At 40.2% G+C, this 18,431-nt stretch overlaps 1 protein-coding gene across 1 annotated transcript; it reads left to right on the forward strand.

Annotated features, from left to right (window-relative positions):
* Positions 1 to 505: 505 nt before the first annotated feature.
* LOC149218130 (uncharacterized) lies at positions 506 to 1,982 on the forward strand. Its single transcript, XM_089386485.1, has 2 exons — positions 506 to 973; positions 1,599 to 1,982. Exons 1-2 carry the CDS (start codon positions 506 to 508, stop codon positions 1,980 to 1,982), a joined length of 852 nt encoding a protein of 283 aa, XP_089242611.1.
* Positions 1,983 to 18,431: the final 16,449 nt, after the last annotated feature.

Genomic DNA, 18,431 nt, shown 5'->3' on the forward strand with positions numbered 1-18,431 from the left:
CAACTGATGCACTCGGTCTTATGCATTCTCAGCAAACTCAGTACTTCGAATTCAAGGACTCAGGTGTGAACTTGTCTTCAGGTGGCAGAAAATCAACTCGGGTAGGAGATAACTCAGGCAGCAGCAAAAAATGAGTGGGTTCTCAAGACACCCGTCCAGCTACCATGTTCACGTCTGCCATCGAAATTGAAATTGCAACAAACCAAAATAGAATATAACAGGGAACCAGACAAATATTCAAGACTTTCAGATGCCTGAAAACCTAGAGCAAATGCAGAAATTTCTTATAAGATATAACAGAAACTCCGCCGATATCAATCTTTCACACAAATCTAATGTTTATTCAGCCAAGCTATAAAGCGTAACAGCCTTATATATCTGATTGTAGGACTCCGCGATCGTTCCTATCTATGAACGTTGAGAGAGGCTTTGGAAGACTCAATTCGGGCTTGAGTCTAATCGGTATTCTTGCCAACGCTCCATCAACTTCCAGCAAAAGAACACAATGCGCATAGATAAGAAATTACCAGCAAATTTCACAAAGGAAATATTTGATGCAATGGAAAAGCACTTTGGTCAGAATCGAACTATTCATCCTGGAGACATGGTTATTGATACATCAGCGTCCAATTATGGAGCATTTGAACACAATGCTGCTTCAGAAAATACCCCATTGCATAAGGATATGAAGTTTGAGATGCCGCTAGAGGGTCAAGGGGATACTTCCATTGATAGAGACAACCATTTTACAGGGAAAAAGCGGAAAGTATCATCCATGACATCAGGGATCAAATCAACTTTGGTTGAAAACAATAAGAAAATAATTTCTAATCTTAAGCTGGCTGAGCAAGGGCATTTAAAACGCCATGAGAAGTATTGTAGTATGTTTGAGCAACGGATGGAAATAGATGAAAAGTACTTGAAAGATCATATCCTGAGTGTACAAAGGATGGTATATATTGACGAGCAGAAGGTTAAAGCATGCAATTGAGTATTTCCATTTCACTTTAACCCACAGATCTGAATGCCTTCTCTCTCAATTTCCATGAAAGCTATGGCACCTTAGTCAACTTAATTATGTGCAGGATGAACCAATTTGTCCAGCACTAGCAAATATTGAAAAGAGAGTTAGAAACTCATAACAGAGCTGATCAAATCTCGAGTCCCACTCTCTAATTTGTCTGGAAATTCTGGGCTTGCAGAAGATGCAATCCAGACACCGTCACTGCAGCTCAGACCTATAGATCAGGCTTTTCGGCTCTTAATCGCATCACGCGTGCTCTCCAAGCAATGTCGGATAGACTCGGGCAGCGTTTTCTACTGATATTGAAAGCCATTGCAAATATCTTGTAAAATAATCTTCATACACTTAAATCTTCAAAAACAAACTCGAAAGGCCATCACCGCTTCTGTTTACACCCAAAATCCTCTTGTCATACCCCAAACCTCATCCTATTCACAAAATTTCAGCACTTGCAGGGTTTTCTCTGGAACTCAAATCAAATTCTCGAGCAAATACAAACATACGAGACCACGACCTCGCTCAAATCTTGGTGAAGCGACTGGCCCGAAATTTATCAGACAGACACCTATTGCAGGCGGGGGAGAGAATCCTGGTGGCTGTTTCAGGTGGTCAGGACTCCATATGCCTTCTGTGGATGCTCTCTCAGTTGCAGCAAAGCTGGGAATGGAAGTTGGGTGTGGTTCACTGCGACCATCAATGGAATCCTCAATCATCAGCGGCACATGCTTCGCACGTTGCCCAAGTCGCCAGGCTGGCTATTTCTATCCATGGTTGGCTATCCATTGCAAGTAACCAGCGATATTCACTGAGCATAATGGTTGGAGGGCGGCCTATTCAGAGAATAAAACGTATACTGACAACATCTGCATGGAGCAGGCTTCAGGCAACAGCAGCGTATTGTATGGGAAATGAGCAGCGTAATTATCATGAAACGCTTGGTAGTCAGGACAGCCAATAATAGTAAATCGCATATGGATCAGCGCTTTTAAATGGGGCATTTATGGACAGAGCGCAGTGGTGACAGAGGCGTTATAAGGCAGCGCTTGAAAAGAATATGGCAGAGGGCCAGGACTGCTCACAACAGAGGAATGGCAGCACTGAAACAGGTGGCTCACAGAAACAGGTGGCTCACAATGGAGCAGGGCAGGAGATCGCCCGCTCTGATACCATGTTAAACACACATGGGAAACATAGAATAGGAAAGATAAATCATGCAGTTCATTTTTTTATTAACATGAGATATACATTTATAGTACAACATATGACTCTTGGGTTTCAGATCCCAAGGTCTCTTGGACTGCTTTGGTCTATTCGGCTTCCACACTAACCCATTTAGGATTAGGTGTCCAACACTTTCTAATTTTCTTATCAAAATTAGTAACCCAAAACAAAACACAAAATATCATGTATTTAGTTGGGTTCTTAGAGATTTCCCTATCTAAAAATTAAGGTTCCATATATTTTCCTATCTCTATTTAACAACCTTATCATAAAATAAAATATCCTCTACTTAATTCCATATATTTTCCTATCCCCCCTCAATAACCCTAACATAGAAATAAAATATCCTTTAGTTTGACCTAGTTTTTGCAGGATTCCCTACTTTAAATCCTTTGTTCAGTTACTAATATTCCTACACATTTGTTTGATTAAATTTCTAATAATGGAAATGTTAAAAAACAACATATAAAATTGAAACCAGCATTCTCCATATGCCGTACTTCTCCACTCAAAATTATGTGTTAAAAAGTTTCATTAATTTAACCATAATTTCAAATGTGACAAGGTGAAGAAAAAACCCCATGGTAATTATTTGAATCGGGTCCTCTATGGGAAAACCAAACCATAGAACCACATTGGAGCTTAGCCTATAGGCTTTATCTCACTCCAAAGAACAATTTTATAAAAATAGTGATTCACTCTATACAGATTGCAGCCACTAAAAATACAAAATGCTTTGGCACACCTCGTGCTAGACCAACCATATTTAACTGTAGCACTGGCAAGAACACTCATAGAAATATTTTCTTGTTTCTTGAAAATATTAGAGTTGGATTTCAGAACACTACCTGCTCCTTTTCAAAAGCTTTCATAAAGATGCTTCGATGACGAAAACAGGACATTTGAGCATAGATGCAAAGTGAGGTGATTATTAGAGGCTTTTTCAAAGTTAAGGACCAGATCCCATCATTTTAGATATGAAACAGGTAGATGGGTAGTTCCCAAGGAAGAGTGGGAAGAAAGAACTTGTGTCTTTTGTGAGAAGAGAGTGTTGAAACGAAATGGCACTTCATCATGGAGTGTCTTGCCTATAAGGACATTCGCAATCAGTTTGAAAGCGACCTGGAAGTGGACAGTCTATGTAATCTATTTGTGGAAGGAACGCTTCACAAGATGGCAAACTTTTTTATCATGATTCACACCAAGAGGGTTGTTATGGAGAGAAACTTGATTGTCTGAGATTTTTTTATCATGATTCACACCAAAAAAGTTGTTATGGAGAGAAACTTGATTGTATGACATTTTGTTGATTGGATATTTGGGTCCCTTACACTGTCTTCGTCTCATGGACGTCATTAAAAATCTTTCAATTCAATCTACTACTAGAGACGAAAAATGTCAAGACCGGGTACAATTGCCAAAGACATGCCAAATGACCGGAAAATAGGAAAAAACTACCACAATGTTTTCAGAAAGTATAACATATACACTACGGCTTATGTAAATCAATGAATTCGGTTATTTTCAAGAAACTAAACAAAGAAATCAACCATATATATGGAATGCATTGTTCATATCTAACACGAGTAACTAATCTCAAACACCACAATGCAATAAGCCCTCTAAAGAAATTATTCCTCATATCTAGCAACAAAGCAACTAACCTCCAATGCCACACCACAATAGGCCCTATGAAATATTACAATTTCATAGATGGTTGAGGACGCAGGAACTTCAAATTCGAAGGAGGGTTCTCAAGTTTCCTAAGAGATTCCAGTAAACCCTGTAATTTTGGACGAAGAGCCATAGCCATCAATAACAAGGGAGCCACTGCCGTAGCGGTAGTCCCTGTCGGGGTTGAGAACCTGGGGTCGCTTGTTTTGCATTGTTTCTTGCACTGGATTAAGGCGGAACAATCTTTCTGCACAAACCTCCATCGCTTAGTTATAGTTTCAAATTTATCATTTGTTTTTAGTTCATAGTTATTTTTAACAATATCCATGTGTTGTTCCTCACATATGGATCCTAACTTTTCTGAAAATTTATTGTATCAACAACTATTCCCTATTCGCAATGGATCCCAACTTTTCTGAAAATTTAGTGTATCAACAACTATTCCCATACAACTTAGATCTACGCACATTTAAAAGTTAATGTCAAAATAGAAATATGAAAAAAAACACTATTTTGAAAATTTAGTGTATTAACAACTATTCCCATGCAACTTAGATCTACGCATATTTAAACGTTAATGTCAAAATAGAAATATGAACAAGGAACGCTAGCGAGGACAACCATGAGAGAGCGCTGAGACATTTGTCGCCAAGAAGGACAAGAGACATACAAGTGCCTGACTGGGTGGCTAAGTGTCAAATGAGAATATACAAGTGTCAAGTCGTCTTCCCTAGATATGCCAAACTTTACTTTTTACTACCCTTCCATCAATGCACTCGCTCCTGTAATTTTCATTTTTCCATTTCATAAAGACTTCTTTCTCATGGATAGCGACAAGGAACAGAGATGTAACTACGGTCCCAAAATTACTGATAACTTAATCAAACCCTCCCCCCTTTCCTTGCTATCTTTTCCAAAATGATTAGTCAAGTAGACAAATGACTTCCATCGCGGGAAATATTGTCACTTTATCCCTTGGCCATGTAAGGTACAGGCCGAGCAACCAGTAACTCAATCTTGTTGACATCAAAACAAAGCTTACCGTAAGCCACGTCACCGAATAACTATAATCGCAATTAATTCATGGCCCATGTGCTTGACTTATGCATAACACGAAATACGACTGGCTAAGAAACAAGACAAACAAAAGCTGACATCGTGCTTGCATGCAACCCACGTTGCCTCTCACTGATGTCACACACGTCTTCTGGGTGATCGCAAATGCCCGCCGAGGAATCGAAGAGGCCGATTTGAACAGTAAAATGCTTGCAAATGTCTTGGATTGTCTTATTCCCAATGCCCCCAATCTGGAACATGTGTGTCTGCAAACGGGAACGGAGCATTATCCGGGCACTCATGATATTTCCGCCATGGATTTGATTATTGATCCTGACGAGGTTCCGGATCAGGAGAGACTTCCCAGGCTGACTAATGGCTCGAAATTCAGCCACCATGATAAGTTGCAGGACGTACTGTTTGAAAAATTAGGAGTAGAGAGTGATATTAAGATCAGTTGGTCCATCAATCGTCCCACTGTAATATTATTCGGTTTGGCCAGTCGTTGATTCCCATGGAGTGGATCATATAGCTTTTGGGCTTGGATTGATTTTGTACTGGAAAAAGACTGGTGCATGTCTCAGGGAACGAGGGATGAACAACATTCTTGCTGGTAGAATAAAGGTATTGTCTTCTAAACTTCATGATGAATTGAAGCCTTAATTCTGTTGTTTGTTGTTATATCTAAGGTCACTGTAGAAATAATTCTACATGAAATTCAAACCGCAAACTATGAGCTTTTCATTTCAACAATAAATTGCTGAGAAAAAGGAAAACATTTAACAAAAAGTTTGGATAATCACCTCAAGTCACAAGTAAGTCTTGAAACCTACGTAGTAACTGATACTCATTTGAATCCTACTCTGTTGTAATTTACCTTAAATGACGCTTACCTGCAGTAACCAAACATGTGAGTTTTGCCCACTAATACCTCAATTCTCAAAAGAAATGCCAAGTGTCTTTGGAGGATAAAGTCAATTATAAGTTATGATGAATTTGTGCTTCAAGAAATCACTGGAGATCACTAGAGGCTACTTCAGCGTGATTTTACAAATTTCAATTTACCGTATTTCAAAACTTTATGTCTCCTACCTCTAAGTCTCCTTTCTCTTTCTAGTCCTCTATTTGTTCAGAGTCCAATTATTTTTAACTGTTCTTGTTCTTGCCAGTATTAAACAGTTTCTACCCACCATGTCTCCATTAGACACATTTCTAAACTCAAAAATGAAGATGCTAACCTTCAAACTACCCAATTGTCTAATTTCACCAAGACCTTAAGACCAGTAAATTCAGTGAATTTTGAATTCAATTCCCAGCTTGATTTTCCTCTTTTGTTGCCCAATGCAACCCATCTCATTTTATTTTGAGTGGATCACATCAGATTGATAAGCAGCTTGAGAGGCAGGCTCAAAAGAAGGGAAACGGATTGCATAAGAAATGGTAGATGAATTCTTGCCTCTTGAGCCTTCTCCTCTTCTTGTTCAATATTATTTATATCGTCTGCAGTAAATAAACACGATTAAACCACAAAATATGGATTCATTTAAAGGTGAGGAAATTAAAAAAAGAAATGGCTGCATTTTTTCTGTTCTACAATGTTCGACGTGACCACCAAGCTAGACATACCCACTTACTTATTTTTCACTTGACCTGCTTATGGGCTTTCTGTCATGTTATGTCTTCCCAAACTGGTGTCGGAGATGCAGGTCAAGGAAAATTTTAAAAATTAAACATGTAAAATTAGCTAGCTTATGTGTGAGTAAACCCCAGAAATTTTATTTTTCTATGAAAAGCTTATGTGCTTTCTGTCATGTTATGTCTTCCCAAACTGGTGTTGGAGATGTAGGTTAAGGAAAATTTTAAAAATTAAACATGTACAATTAGCTAGCCTATGTGTGAATAAACCCCTGAAATTTTCCTTTTCTATGATACAGGTTTCATTTAAAGACGCAGATTTTAGCATAGAAATACCAGGGGTTATGCCGATTCCAGCCAAGGATGTGCCGACTCCCGTTCAGGACAGGTCTGACGATGCCTTTCACTGGTTCGTGAAGCATTCCTCGCGCCTGCCAGAAGCCACAGGGATTTTCATATCATCCTCGCTAGTTGAATACGAAGCAGATTGCCTCAAGTGGTTGGACTCTTTGGTTCTTGACAAACAAGTGCCCTCTTCAGTTCTAAGATCATTTCAATGAATGTTCATCTCGGCAGCCTGAACAAACCCATCTCGGCAGCTGTAAACAACCCTGGTAGCCAGCAGTGACGACAAGTGTAAGCTTGTAAGCTATGTAACCTGCCCCAACCGCCAGTTTAAAAACTTAGGATAAAATCGCTTCCCCTCGCTAAAAACAGCATTGGGGCACGTGAAGCCTGCAATAAGAGGCTAAATTCAAAAGTTTGGTTAAAATTTTCGTAACGCAAAATTGTTCCCAATAAACTTTGGTTAAAATAGAAGTAACCCAAAAAAACAGGTCAACTAGTGAATTAATAGACGGTCAACGCCGTATCGAACGCTATAGTCCCTACTGTGCCGGAGGCAGGGACTAATAAGCACATTGGAAAGATAGAGAGACCAATCTGTTTATGGAAATCTCTAGGGGAAATGATGCTCAAACTCCAAATACTTTAGACAGGGTTGATGCGAGTTTGTCATGTGTTTTTTTCTAACCAAATATAGACATTTATTTATGGAGATCACTCTGTGTAGTAATTTAGTGTATGAAATTTTGATTTCATAACTTGAACAAGCTGGATTTTGGTTATTATTTTTTAGATAAAGTTTTAATATAATATTAAAAACTTATAAAAAAAAAATCATAGCAAATCCAAGAAAAAGAAAAAGAACAAAAAAAAATTACTATAACAAAATTAATCTATATAGTAACTTTATTGACCATTTTTAATCTTGTTCCAAAATATTTAGAATTTTCCATTTTCAATATTTAGAATTTTGCATTTATAGTTTCAAAGTATTTAGAATGCTCTATCTTTAATTTATATTTCCAAAATATTTAGGAAGATCCATAGCCATAAATAATAAGCACATTGGAAGAATAGAGAGCCCAATTTGTGTGGAAATATCTAGGGAGGATGATGCTCAACCTCCAAATACTTGACCCTTGGTTTGTTATGCGTTTATAGATAGTTATTTCTGCATGTCACTCTACTCTACTTTTGGATATCACTGCATAGTAGCTAAGTACATGAGCTTTGATATCAAAACTTTAACAAAGTTGGATTTTGTTTTGTCCTTGAGGCAAGTCCTAACCAAAAACTGCTACTATAACATCTTTTGTTTATAATATTAAAATATTATAGAAAATCCAATAGATAATAGTGATAGGTTATTGAACTGTATCAACATGAACTCTTAGTGAATTTTTATTTTTTTTTTGAAAAGTAAAGAAAGTTTAGCTCTGCAACTCTCTGACCTAGGCTTTTGGTTTGCAGTCTGTGCACTATTACCCACTCTGGTAGGGGGCAGTGCCCTGTTCACGGATCTAAGATAGCGGGGGCTTGCCCTGGCCCAACGGATGAAGCAAGCGGGGTCCAATGGGACCCCTTCCAACAAACAAATAATGATGGACAAAGGTAAAATTCCTTTGGAAGGAGTGCAGATCACGGGCTCAAACACCACCGGGAAAAATGAGCTCAGCAAGAAGACAAAACTGGATGGCAACACGAAGGAAACCCAGTTTCCACACCAGACAAAAGGCATAAAAATTCTGGAAGGAAAAGACAAACCAGATCCCACTCAAGGAGCAGGAAAGAACACCAAAGAAGCGGAGGCTGCTGAAACCTCCCCCTTGAAAGGCCCAGACCCAGAAGAACCGGCCATGGAAAACAAACAACAAAGAGACCAGGGGCGATGTAAGCCAAAAACTACAGAAAGCCTGAGGGTTATCATCACTGACCCCGAACTGCAAGCCTATAGGGATCATATGGCTATTCATGCAGTGATATGCAAGTTCATGGGCTTTTGGCCCACAGAAAAAGCCTTATGCCAATGGATCAAGCAAACTTGGAAGCCGAAAGGAGATGTTAAACTCCACCTGGGGGCCAAAGGATTTTTTACGGTGGTCTTTGCAAACCTTGAAGACAAAGACCACATCTTTGATGGAGGCCCTTACTTCTATGCCTCGGCAGGCCTCTACATGAGACCCTGGAAACCAAATTTCGCACCAGAACAGGAAACATTCAAGCATGTTCCTATTTGGATCCACCTGTTTTCCCTCCCTATCGACTACTGGAGACCGGCGGCTTTGGAGAAAATCGGCAATAAACTGGGCACCTTCATTCAAGCGTCGGAAGCGACCCTCCAAAAAAGGTACACATCTTGCGCTAGAATCTGTGTTGAAATGGACGTTTCAGGTGCTCTCCATGAAGGTCTATGGTTGGAATACAGAGATGAAGTCTTTTTCCAAGCCATAGACTATGAACAAATACCCTTCAGATGCAGAAAATTCCATGAACATGGCCATCTGATCCGGGAATGTCCCATGCACAAGCCTGTTGAGAAAGCTAAGGACCTCCCAAGCAAAAATCAGGATGGTTTCGTCCGACCCACAGGCAAACACCGGACTAACAGAAGAAACCAACCGAAAATAGGAAACATCAACAAAAGGTCTATGAACGCCTTTGAGGTGCTTGGAGAGGAAACTGGAGCAGAGGAGGATACCCAAACACCGGCATCAGAGCAGGAAATCCCAGAAAAGAACAATCAGAACACCCAGATGCCAACTCCAATCTCGATTGATGATTTTCTCCAAGATCCAGGATTGAGGAAAGACGCGGAAGGGGACAAGGAAATGACATTAAGTGAAGTGGGCACAGAGGATCAGGACCTAAATGACACTCTAGAACAAGAAGGAATGGACCTTAACACCATAGTTGAGCAATGGAAACAAAAAGGGGTGGAGCACATTCCAGAGGAAGAGATTGACAGAGTCAACTTCCTCTTTCTATCAAGGCAGGATGCAGCCCTAAGAGGGCAGAAAAGGGGTCTGAGTGCAATAAAAGGACTGGGTATCAAGGCATAAAACCTACACCAAACTTATTCTAATGCAAAACACAGAAAGAAACGGGGCAGAAGAACAAACAATGAGGCGCTCCATGAGCTCGGCCAAATGCTCATCAACTCGGGCAAGATGAAGGTCCTTGAGGCTTTCCCTCTCTCCTCATAATTATAGTTTAACTATGAAGATACTCTCATGGAATGCAAGAGGGCTCAACAGCCAAACCAAACAAAGATTATTGAAAAAGAAAGTCACACAGGAAAATCTGGACATTGTTTTCCTGCAGGAAACCAAATGCTCTAGGCTAAAGCTGGAAGGGATAGGCAGAAGACTGGGAAAGAGAATGGAGCACTTGGAAGTAGAAGGTAATGGTCTGGAAGGGGGCTTAGCCATCTTCTGGAACCCCCACTCCTTACTCCTCCTTAACATCGAGGCCTCCAGATCTTTCATTTCCATTGAAATGCAGATCCTGGGAGAAGCTGGCACTTACTTATTCACAAATGTCTACAGCCCCCAAAGGCTGGAGGATAAGCTACAACTATTGGAAAACCTATCCAAGATGCAACAAAGGCACTCTAATGCTAAGGCCATCTATGGAGGAGATTTCAACATGATTACCTCTCTGGGGGAAAAGAAGGGTGGACTTCGAACCTTAAACAGAGATGTCGAGGCCTTCATTTCTTTCATTAGAATGGCTAACCTGGTGGACATCCAACCAAAAAATGGCATCTTCACTTGGAATAATAAGAGAGGAGGGGACAGGCTTATCGCATCTAGGCTTGATCGGTTTCTGATCTCGGATACCATTCTCCTTGAGGGAATCACAGTGGAATCTGAGATTATTCCATCTGGAGGTTCGGATCATTGGCCCATCTCTTTACAGGAAACCATTCTTGGAACCCCAAAAAATAGACCCTTTCACTTTGAAAAATTCTGGCTCAGTCATCCGACCTTCACCACCAACATTCAACTGTGGTGGAACGAACATTTGGACAAAAGAGGAACCAAAATGTTTCAACTCCAAGCTAAATTGAGGCACATAAAGGCAAAGCTACGAACTTGGAACCAAGAGGTCTTTGGCAACATCATTGAGGACAAGCAAGCCCTAGAGGATCAGATGACTCTAATACATAACAATTGGATCAAGGGGGACATATCTCAGAACTCCATTAACATGGAGCGTGACCTCCTGCAAAAATGGAATGATAGATGCAATCAGGAAGAAACTTTATGGAGACAAAAATCTTGTATTCAATGGCTGAACGAAGGGGAGAAAAACACCAAATTTTTCCATCGCTCAGCCATGGATTACAGAGGTACTAATAAAATAACCAAGCTTAAGGATGAACAGGGGACCTCCTTTCAATCTCATCAGGAGATTGCCTCTATCCTCAGGAACCACTTCAACCTTATTGCCACAGAACCGAACATCAATAGGCAAGAGGCAATCAATATAGTCATTACCTCTATTCCAGGACCCCGGGACCAGATGGATTCACCATTGACTTCTTCAAAGCTTGTTAGGACATAGTGAAGCAGGACATATGGGTGGTGGTCGAAGACTCTAGAAGGTCCTCCTCCATACTCAAATCCATAAACTCCGGAACAATGCTCTCTGGCCAAAGATAAAATCTTTTCTTTGGCTTCTCATGCATCGTAAAATCCTTACCTGGGAGAATTTAGTGAAAAGAGGTTTTATTGGGCCTTCCAAATGCCCCCTCTGTGAAAAGGATGAGGAAACAATGAACCATCTTCTTAATGACTGTGACTGGACCAATAATCTATGGGAATGGATGCAAGGAATATTCAAACAAACAGATAGACACAGAAATTCTATTCAAGACTCCATTGCAATTGGTGCACAAAATACACCGGTTGTAATACGATTAACGCCCTTTGGAGGCTTTGCCCTGGTTTTATAGTCTGGAACACTTGGAAAGAGAGGAACAGACGAATTTTTCAAAAAGAAGTCAAGCAGCTTGAAACCATCAAAACAGTCATTATGCACAGTTTAAAAGAGACTGCCCTTACCATCTGCAAAGCGGAACAGGACAAGACGCTCACTCCCAATGACTCTCGCATCCTGTTTTTGTTTGGCATGAATGGTATGATAAATCACAAGGCTCAAGCTAACCACCCTTGACCTGCTCCGGTTCCTTCGGCCTGACTAACCCCACTCCGGGGTTCTGCAAATTAAATTTTGACAGGGCCTCCAGGGGAAACCTTGGCCCTGCAGGGCTTGGAGGCGTTATCCATAATGATAAAGGTGAAATCCTCCACATTTTCTACAAAGCGCTTGGGGAGGCCACCAAAAATGAAGCAAAGTTCGCAGCCCTGGAACAAGGGCTGCAAATCCTCATCCGGTTGGGTAAAGGCTCTATTATAGTGGAAGGAGATTCCCTCTTGGCCATCACTGCGGCGAAGATAATGCAAAATGGAACTCGGCCAGAGAAAGTTACAAAGCACTGGAGATTAGCCATGGTTACAACGCTCATTGCAAAACATCTCTCCTCCCTCAGCAGCATTGTTCCACAAGCAGTCAGGAGGAAAGCAAATGTTTTAGCGGATTGCCTTGCCAACCACGCGGTTGATCATCCGGTGGAGATCACTGACACTTGTTGGCAAGACGTCATAGACGACGAGCTTCGGAATCAGTGCACCATCATCTCGAGGCAAGATCTTACAGGAGAATCAAGAGTAGAAGAAGAGTTGCAGGATACGGCTCATTAGTAATCTATGCGAATTAACAATATACTTAACGCCAAATGGAGGTACAACGGGCGACAGGCCCATAGAGTACCTGGGGTGGGGTGGAAAATCATCCACAAGGACAAAGTTTATCGGACGGGGAGGACAATCAACAAAAATTATGATCAGCATAGTCAGTAAGGAGCAGGTGAGGAAACCTGGCTTTCAACCAACAGCGTCAAGCGCGGCGAAGTAATGGCTCTGGATCGGCATCATGAGAAGGAGCAGGGAAATCGAAATGGGATTTATTATGGCAGGAACAGCTTATTTTCGAAGGCGAGGTGGTAGATCTCAATCCAGAACCTTCAACTCTCAGCTATAACTAAGGAATTCAACCAAGTAATCAAGACATTACATTCTCCTGGCTCGTTTCTTAACAATCTTAGTGTTGTTAGGAAGTTCTTTGTCTCCTCCACCCACGCCAATACCTGCAATAACACCATGGCTCATGAGGGTAGTCAGAATGCTTCCGCTAATCGGGACCTGAAAAAAGCCCGTGAGGCTTATGAGACCTAGACCTCTCAAAAATAAAAACGCAAAATCGAAGAACTTGAAGCTGCGGTCACAGAGGAAGTAGAACAGATGGACATTCATGCCCTGGAGACGGATATGGACTGGATTTCGAATCCAGGCACAACGACCACGAGAGCCACTCAATTCGTTCGAACCCAAGCTGAAATATGGCGTATGAAGACCATGCTGGCAAAAGCGCTCAGCATGCAGTCTGAAGATAGCAGGAAAGCGCACCAGGCCATCTTCCTCGTTTCTACAGAGAACTCGGCAAAGCTAGATGCCATGGAGTTCAATTTTAGTGCCCTGACTCAAGAAGCCAGGATCCTGTCGCGCAAGGTGAGTGTCCTCATCAATCTCCTTAGGCTCTCCATCTGTCAAGGAACAAATGTTGCTGCGGACGTCTCGGCGGAGGAACTGACACCAGCAAGGTGAAGAGCCCCACTCCTCAAAGGATTCAGCGAGTTCGAGACTGCAATGGATGGCCCAAGTGCAACCAGTAAAGACTATGTGATTTTGAAGCTGTAATGGCTTCTTGTTTTCTTGGTTCTCTCTCATTTTGTATCTCTCTGTCGCAGTTTTGGAGGTCCTCCAGGCCCTCTTTCTTTTTGTGTCTACTGTCAAGCAACCCTGGATGGTTGACTTTTCTTGTTTGGATCCCTCATTAGGCAACCCTGTGTGATTGGTTTCGGGTTCCAAAGTTGTAGGTTCAGTTGCTTACAGTCATTTTGAGCAAACATGATGAAATTGTTGTCTCTGTCTGTGCATACAGACCTTTTGTAACCTATGTAATTTTATGATATAATATATAACTGCTGATTTACACACAAAAAAAATAGATAATAGCTAATATTATCGATAACTCTCTTCCTAACAAAACATCCTCACTCTGGATTTGAATTCCAAGTGTGTGTGCACTGCATCTTGGCCCCTGGTCATGGTATGTTGGCGACCATGGCTACAGCAAGGGGTTCCACCCCCCCACCTCCTCCTCAAAATGATGATGAGCTCGTTTTGTTTCAGGCTATGGTCACAGCGATTGATAAACGCCCTTGGAAAAGAGAAATCAATGCAAAGTTCGTAAAGAAATTTGAAGCCATCCCTACAGTGGAGTTTCCATCAAGAGCAAGGAGAACCTCTATCACCTTCTCAGAGCGTTCCCTCATTGGGAAGTTTACTGGGATGTGGCCATCCCCAAAGTCAATGGAGGTATGGATTGAAAAAACTTGGAGGTCAATCACAACTAGCAATATCAAGTTATGTTGTTGGTAATGTATTTTTTGTCTTCCTATTCGAAAATAAAGAAGACATAGACATTATTTTTAGAAACGATCCTTATTTCTTTGGAAATAGGGGGATGTACCTCAACAAATGGTCTCTAGAATTTAATCCAGACGAAGATACCCCAACTATTATCCCTGTATGGGTAAAACTGCCAAGAGTCCCCTTATCGTGTTGGAGCGATGAATGCTTGAGGACAATAGGTAACGGAGTTGAAAAAGGAACTCAGTTTGATGCGCAAAAATATGTGTGGAAGTTGACCTTGAAAAATCCCTACAGGCAGAGATCAACTTAACTTTGGGGGATTATATCCATTGCCAGTGACTGGATTATGAACAGATCCATTTCAAATGTCATCACTGCCATGAGTCTGGGCACTTTGCTAGGGATTGTAAAAAGGATCCATCTAAAACTATGTCGGATGAACAAGGGGATCACTGGCACACTCAAAAGAGGGGTGGGAACAAAAGCAAAGCAAGGACTAACAAAGAGCACAGTAGTAAAGGAAAGAGTGGGACAGCAGCGCCTGAAAACTCCTTCGAAATTCTATAGAATAATGAAGTGAAAGAGGATTTGGCCCTTGAAACAAATGGCCAAGATCCTGAACCAAATGACAACCAAGGAAATGAGGTGCAGGAAGATGAGAACAAAAATCAGCATAATGATGAGGAAGCAACTTCGCAATCTCCTAAACAAGATCTTGATACGCTGGAAGACAAAGCAGAGGTCGAATCCAATACTCGAGCAGGGGTTACAACCCGCACTAAAACACATTCACTAAGTTGTGCTGATGAGGAAGCAGTGTTGAAACGGAAAGCAATAAAAAAACCATCAAGGAATACCACCAAAGAAATCAGTGAGAGAAAGGGAGGTTGAGAAAAACAAAAAGCTTGGGAATCAATCAGATCCCGGAAATCCTCAAGGAAAAATCTTCGAAAGGTGTTGAAGGGCAAAAAGAAGGTGGTGGGTTTCTCATGTCTCCTTCCTTTAAATGATAGTTTTATCATGGAACTTAAGGGGAATGGTAGGCCACCAAAAACTCCTTGCATCAAAAAAGATTTTGGAAAGGAAAATCCTTCATTTGTATTGTTGCGGGAAACAAAACTTGAGGTTGTAATATCTATCGAATCCGTAAAAAAAATCTGGAAAAATAGTTCGAGAATTGCACTTGATTCAAAGAATGCGTTAAGAGGAATGGGATTATTGTGGGATGACACAAAATTTAATCTAGTGGACAGTGTTAGCTCGCAACATTGGATCGCAACCCTGTTGGAGGAAAAAAGTAGTGGAGAGAGAACTCAAGTGGTCTTTGTTTACGGGCCTGTCATTTATGGAGAAAATTTGGAATTATGGAACTCCCTATGAAGAATAAGGGAGAATTTGGACCTTCAAACAATGCATTGGGAGGCGATTTCAACATAGTTTTAAAGGCAGTGGAGAAAAGAGGAGGATACCCAATTCGGGATCCTTTTCAAGAGAGGATGGAAGATCTAACGCTAGAGTGGGATTTGGTGGATTTACCACCAAAGACTAGAAAATTTACCTAGTCAAACAAGCGCGGCAGAAATAGTCACATTGTTTCTCGCCTTAACCAATTCTTGATCCACAGTTGGTTGGATAAATGGATGGATTGCAACTCTTCTATCCTTGCTCAAGGAGAGTCGGACATCGGGATAAATTTATCCCCTGTTGTGAACTTGGGACTAATACCTTTCAGATTCAACCCGGATTGGCTAAAAGAAGATAGTGTTTTGGAGCTAATCGCTCAGGCCTGGAAAAGGTTGATCTTTGTTTCACCTTCTTTTATATTGGAAAACAAACTAAAGGCTGTAAAAAAGTAGTTAAGGATTTGTTCAAATTCAACATATCGACCCCTAGGATGGAAGAGACAGGAGTTGCAAAAAAGAATAGAAGTCCATCAACAGCAATGGAAAAAGAGGAGGTAACTTCGAATCATTTAGATGCAGAAGTGACCCTTACAAAAGAAAATATTTGTTGAAGGAAGAAAGGAAGGACAATTATGGAGTTTGAAATCCCGAAGTCTCTGGATAAAGGAGGGAGATCAAAACACGGCGTACTTCCATAGAATGGTGAAATTTAGAGAAGCCCATAACAAGGTTAAATAAATTACCCCGAAAGAAGAATTACTATAAACAAAACAAAACAAAACAAAACAAAAAAATCTTCAATGGAGGGTATCAAGCAAGAAGCTTTTAGCCACTTTTGCAGTCTGTCCCAGCAAGAAGGAGATTTGGACGAGGAGGAGGACGCTAATTTTTTTAATCCAATCGAAGCTTCCCTCTCAAATGAAGACAACCAATGAATGGTAAGAGAGGTTAGTGAAGAGTTAGCCGAGGCGGTTTGGGGTCTAGCTCCAAATAAAGCGTCTAGTCCCGATGGGTTCTCAATATGCTTTTATAGGGCAATGTGGAGTCTGACGAAAAAGGATCTTCTTCGAATAGTTAATAACTCCATATCAAATGAAATATTAGGAGGGGGAACAAACTCTTCCTTCCTCGCTCTCATTCCAAAAGAATCAAATCTGGTAAGCTTTGTCAAATTTCGTCTTATTTCTTTATGCAACTCTTCATATAAGATAATCTCGAACATTATTTCTTCTAGGCTTAAAAAAATTCTTCCTTCTTTGATCTCTGAAAACCAAGGAGGATTCATAACAATGTAAACTTTGAAATGGGAACTCTGGCCAAAAAAATCCAAAAAAACTTGAAAAACAGTGCTAAAAACGAAAAGTGTGTATACTGGAATGATGGTTTTTTTTAGGGTCAATTTTCAATAGTTTTAAAAAAATGGCAGTAAAACTGAATTTTTTGTGCAAAAAAAAATTGTTTTTGAGGGGAAAAACACCCTAATGTTTTTGGTAGAATAACATTTTTCTTTCCTAAGCATAATTTCAACATTTTTTAGTAATGACAATAAAGATAAAATAATGGGATTTGAAACACATTAAAATTCTATCAGTTTTCATCCATGTTGTTAAACATATAATAACATGACACTAAAGATCGCTAAAATTCTAATTGTTTTCAACAATAACATTAAAGATACAAAAAATTGGAAATTTTTCAACCATAAAATAAAAAAACCATGACATTATAAACAAATTACATGACTAAATTAATCAAAATGTCATTACTTGTAGATTAAATTAAACATACATTATATCTCTAAGTTATTGTTTGCGTTGTAGATATTCTAAACAATAAAAATCATCATAATTAAAACATATAATCCAACAAACATAAAAATGACTGATAACTTCATTTAACACCATATGGAAATCAAAAATTTTATTTCAAGATACGATGCAAACATCAGCTATATAAACTGTCTTAAACAATTATTCAAAATCACTCATATTTTCTTGCACACCATCAGAATTCACATCTTCAGATGAATGACTGGATGTAGATGAAGATTTTCAACTAGTGCCCCATCTGAGTCCACATGCATGCTCACCATTTCAGGTTTCAAAAGTCTTCTGGATCTACGACTGGTTTGAGCAGACTCCCATCTCAACATTGTTCCTTCTGGTAACAACCACTTCAAAATCTCTATCGTCTTGAAGCGAAGAGTTACTCTCTTTGTTAAATTGAAGTCATAAACAAGTATGTCAACATCCTCCAATTTTAAGAGGTCTATGCAGCGATGATTTATATTTGTACCCTTTCTTTTTCTCTTTCCGCCAATCTTTTTATCAACTACCATCTTTGGCTTATACACACCATTGAATGGGTGTGTATTTGTGGCATACCAATGTACTTCAACACTTGCAACATCTTCATTTTTTGTAATGACATTTATAACCTTAGAAACCCAGAATGGACAACCATTGGGATCTCCATTTGTTAGCACTGTGATCATCCGACACTCCTTAATATCCT

This window comes from Pinus tabuliformis, chromosome Q (genome assembly GCF_031772625.1).
Source record: "Pinus tabuliformis cultivar Carrire ecotype Pingquan chromosome Q, CPIR1, whole genome shotgun sequence".
In the NCBI taxonomy this organism is placed as follows: domain Eukaryota; kingdom Viridiplantae; phylum Streptophyta; class Pinopsida; order Pinales; family Pinaceae; genus Pinus; species Pinus tabuliformis.

Excerpts from the sequence above, each read along its gene's own strand:
- LOC149218130 (XM_089386485.1), top strand. The coding sequence starts at position 506 with ATGCGCATAGATAAGAAATTACCAGCAAATTTCACAAAGGAAATATTT. Across the intron at positions 974-1,598 it reads TATATATTGACGAGCAGAAG|GCGGGGGAGAGAATCCTGGT; the intron begins GTTAAAGCATGC and ends CACCTATTGCAG.